This window comes from Alosa pseudoharengus, unplaced genomic scaffold (assembly GCF_046254945.1).
Source record: "Alosa pseudoharengus isolate Yale_2024_CS ecotype anadromous, Long Island Sound unplaced genomic scaffold, YU_APseudo_1.1 YU_APseudo_1.1_scf_12, whole genome shotgun sequence".
In the NCBI taxonomy this organism is placed as follows: domain Eukaryota; kingdom Metazoa; phylum Chordata; class Actinopteri; order Clupeiformes; family Clupeidae; genus Alosa; species Alosa pseudoharengus.
In genome coordinates, this window is record NW_027468587.1 from 15,519,664 (window position 1) to 15,527,163 (window position 7,500).

At 51.0% G+C, this 7,500-nt stretch overlaps 1 protein-coding gene across 1 annotated transcript in view; it reads right to left on the minus strand.

Moving 5' to 3' along the window:
- bbs9 (Bardet-Biedl syndrome 9) overlaps positions 1–7,500 on the minus strand; it is a 144,868-nt gene that overhangs the window by 126,156 nt on the left and 11,212 nt on the right. Inside the window, exons 6-8 of the mRNA XM_076280227.1 lie at positions 6,880–7,054; positions 2,985–3,069; positions 2,418–2,601 (exon numbers count right to left, since the gene is read on the minus strand). Coding sequence (XP_076136342.1) covers positions 2,418–2,601; positions 2,985–3,069; positions 6,880–7,054 — 444 coding nt within the window. The remainder of the gene's footprint in view (positions 1–2,417; positions 2,602–2,984; positions 3,070–6,879; positions 7,055–7,500) is intronic.

Consider the following 7,500-nt stretch of genomic DNA (forward strand, 5'->3'; position numbering starts at 1 on the left):
GTATGTTTGTGTGTGTCTGGACAGTGTGTGTGCCCAGAGATGGAAGTTATTAAGATGGGAGATTAGTGCCACTGTCACGTAGGGTCCAGACCAGGTCCCTGGATAAAAGGGTGGGCGGTGATGTGAAGGCGAATAGTTTGCAGAAGGAGAAAGGTTGCCATATTGTTCTGGGCCAAGATGAAACCTGTTAAATATACCAAAATGTCCGACACACCACAGAGGTTCCAGCTAAAACAATGAGAGCTTGGAAGAAACCTGATCTAAAACAAGCTTACCACGGCAGCACAATGGCAGCACAATGGCAGCACAATAGCAGGAGAAGGGGTATCCATTAAGAGAACATTCTTTTCATCAAGCGAGACAGGTTAGAAATGAGCCTTTAGAGTGATGCTGCCGCTCTCTTGGACAAAGCAGCTTGACAAACGCTTTCACCTGTGCATCAAGCTTTCACCTGTGCATCACGCTTTCACCTGTGCATCACGCTTTCACTTGTGCGTCACCATTTCACCTGTGCATCACGCTTTCACTTGTGCGTCACCATTTCACCTGTGCGTCACGCTTCTGCTGTGGAAGCTGTAGCATATAGTACTGTGGCTCAGACATAGACATACATGGAGAGACCAAAAGAGTGTATGTGTTCATCTGTGTACGTGTGTACGTGTGTACGTGTGTGTGTGTGTGTGTGTGTGTGTGTGTGTGTGTGTGTGTGTGTTTGTGTGTGTACGTGTGTGTGTGTGTGTGTGTGTGTGTGTGTGTGTGTGTGTACATGACCATCCCATCCGGAGAAGCAGGTGCCACTGGTTTACTGAGCTTGTGCTGATGCTCTGCCCTCTCGCCTGAGGTTATGTCTCCTTTCCCATCCTCTTCCTCTTCCTCTCCTCTCTTCTCTTCTTCTCCTCCTCCTCCTCTTCCTCCTCCTCCTCCTCTTCTCCCCTCTCTTCTACTCTTCTCCTCTCCCCTCTCCTCCTCCTCCTCTCCCCTTTCCTCCCTTCTCCTCCTCCTCTTCTCCTCTCCCCTCACCTCTCCTCCTCCTCCTCTCCCCTTTCCTCCCTTCTCCTCCTCATCTTCTCCTCTCCCCTCCCCTCTCCTCACCTCTCCTCCTCCTCTCCCTCCCCTCTCCTCACCTCTCCTCCTCCTCTCCTTCCCTCTCCTCTTCTCCTCCCCCTTCCCTCCTCTCCTCCTCTTTTCTCCCCTCATCTCCCCTCTTCCTCTCCTCCTCCTCTCCTCCCCTCCCTTCTCCTCCTTCTCTTCTCTCCCCTCCCCTTTCCTCTCCTCCTCCTCTCCCCTCTCCTCTCTTCCTCCTCCTCTCCTCTTCTCCTCCCATCTCCTCCTCTCCCATTTCCTCCTTCCCTCTCCTCTTCTCCTCCCCCTTCCCTCCTCTCCTCCTCTCCTCTCCTCCTCCTCTCCTCCTCACACACAAACAGTGGTCAGCGGCGGCGGCGTAAGTGGACTCAGCTGGAGGGGGCTCCCGCTGGAAGTCATTATCGGAGCTTCGCTCGGGGATTACCACAGACTACACACAGTTCTCAGAGGCATTCAGCCAGGTGAACACCCCGTGTTTGTGTGCAAGTCTGAGAGAGAGTGTGTGTGTGTGTATGTGTGTGTGTGTGTGTGTTTGTTAGAGAGTGTGTGTGAGTATTTATGCCTGTGTGTGCAAGTGTGTGTGTGTGTGTGTGTGTGTGTTAGAAAGCACCTCCCTGTGTGTGTGTGTGTGTGTATGCGTGGGTGTACCGTCCGCACTATAAACCTCTCTATCCTCCTCTTGCTGAGTCTCTGAAGCAATACTGCCTTGCAGGTTCAGCTTGCCCGCTGCCAAGATGGAGGGAGGAGCAGGTTTGTGTTTAAGCGCCTGGTTTGTGAAACACACCGTGAGACGAGCTTCATGCAGACACGCAAAAGACGTCTGGAAGCACTCCACTTTGGGCTAGTCTTTAGATCTGTTCCTGTTAACGTGTCCAGGTAAATCCTCTCATCAGAGCCAAGTGTGTAAGCTCTGAGTAGCCACAGAGTTCATGAGTATGGCTCTTACTTGTAATAGCCAGCTCCAAATGTACCTTATGGGTCGAGAGACTGATAATCAGTCACACGCTGGTGAACTTAAAGACTTGACCCTTCTGCGTCCGTTCACAGAGGTCAAGAGAGAGGACATCAGATGTTCGGGAGTACGAGACCTTCACCTCATCATAAATGTCCATCAAACAAGCCAGGTTCTAGCTTCTTTGACTTTGGGTGGGTAGTCCACAAATGGCTCTTGGTAAACTCAATTAAAAAGGGGTGTGTAGTGTTGGGGAGAGGCGGGGTTGGCAAGACATTGACTCCTCCCTGCCACTGTGTGTTACCTGCAGCATGTCAATGCTCAACTCAACATTACATTAAGAAGGGGGTGCTGGGGGGTAATTATCTTCCAGGTGTGTTACCTGCGGCGTAGGGGAAGAAGCAGCTGGGGTTGTACTCCAGCTTCTTCATGAAGCGGATCTGCCCGCTGTCCTTTAGGCAGTACAGGCTCCGCTCGCCCAGCACAAAGATGGAGTGGGACGACGACGAGAAGGACAGGATGTAGATGTCCAGGGCCCCCTCGCCCAGAATCAGAGTCCAGTCAGCCTGCGAGAACATTTCAAACATCATTCAACAGACACTTGGTTATCTCTACTTGTTCTGATTGAAGAGGTAAAAGAAAAACACATATCCATGTATTTTCATGAAGATTGACATGCAATGTTAACATTGTTGGTTAGTGATGTGTCCTTCCTCAACAATGAGAAAGTACACTGAAAAGAAATACCGCTTCATTAATAAAAGCCATATGCTCTGTGGCTTTTTCCTTCCTGACATTCTACAAGTTGAGCCATACACCAGAGAGATCACACACACACACACACACACACACACACACACACACACACACACACACACACACACACACACACACACACACACACACACACACACGATTATCTCTATTCATGTCATCCCACCAGACCCACCTGCAGTCTCTTCCCAGAACTCTTACTCTGCTGCTCGCCCTCCTGTCTGGTGTCTGCGTCCGTGGCGACGGCCAGTGTCTCGTACCTGCGTCAGGAGAAAGCCCACACTCGCGGTCAGCCTGCGGTTTGAGAGACGGCCATCTCAGTCCATTTCAGACAGACAATGTGCAGACACGTAACTACTGTTCCTGTCGAGTTGTTAAATGTTTTCGGTTAATATACACCCATCTGTTAGCTGAACGCAGCTCCATCCAAGACCAATCAGACCCTCTGGCAGCCTGACGTGAGCTGCAAATGATTTTTGCACCCAGTTCTGGTAGCGGAGGCGCTGGCATTGATAACCGAGGCCTGCTCAGTGTTGAGAGCAGGCCTGACAACTGTAAACGCTTTAGGCTGGCAACGCACTAGCAGCAGGATGGCCTCCAGCATGGCGGGGAGTGTGAGGAGCACAGACAGTGGGGAGTTAAACTCTCTCTCTCTCTCAGTCTGTTTTTGTCCTTGTCTCTCTGTCTGTCTGTCTGTCTGCCTGCCTTTGTCCCTCTCTCTCCTTCTCTCTCTGTCTGTCTGTCTGTCTGTCTGTCTCTCTCTCGGAGTCCGTCCGTCCGTCTCTCTCTCTCTCTTCTGCTGACCAGTTGAAAGTCGGGTGAGACCGTGGAGCTTGGCCGTGCTCAAGTAAACGCAGCTGAGGCAGTGGTGTTGCTCAACGTTGACCCGAGCCAAACGCGCAGAGAGTCATTAGCGCTCGGGCTGGCCTGAGAAACACTCCTGCCTGATTATTCAGAGACATGCACGCGCTGAGTGTGTGCAGACATTCAGCTGGTCGTGCCGACCTACCAGCCCACGGGGAGCACTCACACAGCGTGTGTGTGTGTGTGTGTGTTTGCGTGTTTATGTTTTGTGAAAAACGTGAGGTTGTGTATGTGGGTGTGTGTTCTGCATGTGTGTCTGTGAAAGTATGGTGCACATGTGTGGGGATGTGGGTGGTTCGGAGTTTTTTGGATGAAAAACAAAAGACAGAATTCTGAAGGAGTTAGACTTTCCAAAGCTATCAAAACGCGAACGTGTGTAATGTTATGGAAACCAGAAGGAACAAGCCAAAACGAAGAGTGCACCTTTCTCTCTGCTCTCCAGACACACACACACACACAACCATTTTGTTATTTCAATCAATACGTGCCATGTTTCAGGAGCGACGTGGCCAAGCATGAACCGTGAAAAGAAAAACATGGTTTCTTTTCCTTCCCCCAGGTAGGCCCAGGTAACCAGACGACCCCACACACACACACACACGGGTAAAAACCACACCAGGCTCGAACCAAGAAAAGCCAATGAGGGTTTAACGCTGGACTAACACTGGCAACAGTGGCCTCCCATTTCTACGGAAGCCTCCAGGGGACATTTCGCCCCGAGGGTGCCAAAGGCCCTGGTTGGAGCACTGCCTGGTTACCGCTGATGTGTGAGATGGCCAAGATGGAGGCGGTGGATGCAGAAGTGGGTGGAGCCGGCAAGGGTGTGAGAGTGTGTGTGTGTGTGTGTGTCTTAGTGCACAGAGGTGGAAGCAGAGCGAAGGTATCATTCAACAGCCAGCGCGGGACATCCCGCCAGAGGAAACAGCGCCCAGTCATTTATATGAAAGAGGATCCTGGGTCGAGCTGGCACAATGCGCGCACACACACACACACACACACACACACACACACACACACACACACACATCAAACCCCCTCTATCCAAACCCCGCGCTGCTGAGAAAAACAACTTTACAGGCTAAATAAACTCCCTGGGCTTGCAGATTTTTCTCCAGGCTTGATTTATGCCACGGAGGGCCCGGTCAAGACAGAGCTGCCCGCAAGACGTTTTTACAGTTGGGGCCTCAATGCGGATTAGACAAACCCCCTGCAATAAAAACGCGGCATTCCACCTCTCCTGTCTCGAAAAAAGTTCTGCAATGCATGAACTTGGGACGCAGGGAGATCTTTTTCCCGTAATTATTTTGACTGAAATTAATATATACAGTTGGCGCAGTCAGAGAGGTGATGTCAGCATTTCCAGGGCCGCTATCTCATCTGGAGATTCTCCCGATATGGAAAAAGGCCTGGTGTCATGTATGAGAGCTCGACACAATAAACAGCTCATATCCTATATTTCCTCCGCCGCTTCCTCTATCTCTGCTGGACGGGCCGTCTGTCTCCGAGCGTGTTTGGGAACGAAAGGCGATTCCTATTATTGCGGGGCGGCGATGAACGTGGGAGCAGGAAAAATAAACGGGCCACTCCGACTCGGACCGGCGATCAATGAGTGGAAATTTCATTAGGACACGAAAACGTTCACTTATCGCCGGCCTAACCAGACTCAGCTGTGGAAATAGCACTCCTCTGCTGTTTGGAGCAGGCCAGCCCAACACCCAATCTGCCATCTGCAGTATCCAATATCCACTATTTTTACCCGCTTTCTCTCTCCTCCTCCTCTCCTCTCCTCCCTCGCTCCATCCCTCCCCTCCCCTCCCCTCTCCTCCCCCCACCTCCACGCTCCGCTCACATGGCCTCTTATTTAAACATGCTGGAGGAGGCGACGGCGGCGGATGTGGTCAGTGGCATGAGATGGAAAATGAACATGGCCTCCCGCTCGCTGCACTGCGCTGTGCCACGGCCGCATTCTCCAGGCCCGATGCGGAGGTGGGAGGCCCCGACATGTGTGTCTGCCTCCGCCTCTGGAGCAATCCTTCTTTCATTCTTTCGCTCTGGCTCATTCCCATCTTTCTTTTCTCTTGTTCTCTCTCTTTTCGTCATTGCTTTTGTTAGTCCGTTACGCCTCCTCCAGCCTTGACTCTCTACTACTTCCTCTCTCCTCCCTTGTTCTCTCGTTCTTTTCCTCTCTTCTTTCTTTCTCTCTCTCTCTTGTTATGGTGAAACTCTAGTCTAGACACAAATGCGCTACTGAGAAGAAATAGGGGTGGAGTTTCATGGAACGCATAGGAAAGAGCCATGTTCATGTCAAGAGTCCAAGAACTCTCCTGAGCAGTGTTCCAGTGTTCCAGTGTTCCAGTGTTCTGGGGAGAAAGCCTTCAGGGCAGCTTTCCTGTCCACAATGGTTATGGAGGAGAGATGATGAAAGATAGATAGAAATTATGAGGCCAAATGTCCAGTGGAAAATGTCAGGATTTGATGTTGCTGTGGTTTGTACATAGTGGTTAGTGGAAGTAGAGGTACATGAGGACATGCCGGACAAACATAGGAAGGGATAGCCATCACCCATATCTGTGGTGTGTGTGTGTGTGTGTGTGTGTGTGTGTGTGTGTGTGTGTTTAGGATGGGTTAGGGTCACATGGTAGGGCAAGCACTGACTTACATGCGGGGCTTCAGTGATGTCACTACCTGTGGCTAATTGGGTTAATTGGGACACCTGTCCAGAGTCCTTGGCTCACACTTAGTTTGCAGGCCTTTGTGAAAAACTGGTTGCCTGAGGCTTCGCCTTTTGGGCGTTTGCCTGGTGAGTGGGGCGAACAAGGACTACTTTTGTTTTTGCATTTACTTTGGATTGTCACACCACCACCACAACAACAAAAACCTGAACTTAGCAAACATCGACGCTTGGGCTATTCAAGAGCCACGTCGAGAGCTATACTGGGTCAGTGAGAGCCACAGGTAAGTGACCGCTCACTGGAGCCCTGCCAAAGCTCACACACACACACATTGTGCTCACACAGGGTAGGTTCTACTTCCACGTCGGTATATCCAGGTCAAGTGTGTAGTTTAGCGTTGGGGTTTTTGCGTTAACGTTACGTTGTGGTCTAAGCTTCAGCTCATGAGTGATTAGAATACCCTAGACCGTGTGTGTGTGGGTGTGTGTGTGGGTGTGTGTGTGTGTATGTGTGTGTGTGTGTGTGTGTCTGTACCTATAGCTCTCCACCTGGCGGGCGGAGGAGACAGTGAGGAAGGTGTCGGTGTGGGCGCAGTAGCACAGCGGCCCCGGGAGCAGGAAGCCCGGCAAGAAGCGTCCAAAAGCGTAGGTCTCCTGCTCAAAGAACATCAGCATCCCATCCATCGACTGGATACAGATGAAGTGATGACCTGCAAAACACGCACCACGAGTCACTACTCCGCTGCTGACCACAAAACACAGATGGAGTTCTTATATTTCTATATTTCATCTATAATATATATTAATGAGTTATTATTTTTACTGTAATACAATACAATCACTTCAATTATACTGCACTTATACACCAATGCCACTGCACCACTGCAGACCGGAAAACAAATGTAATGTAACTTAATACATAACTTCCAATTTACTGGCCATTCTTTATATTTGACAAAGAACCGTTTGCAGTAACGGGGCCAGTGCCCCAGCGGGAGCACTAATCCATCCAGATGATTTGTACCCCTAATTTGCCCCCTCCAGCAGGGCCCATCCAGGGCTCTGGGGCCGCGGGGTTACAGGCCATGTGTTATGTGTGGGGGGCGGGTGCGCGCGGGGGGTGGGGGGGGTTGTTGTGGGGTGGGTAGTGTGGGGG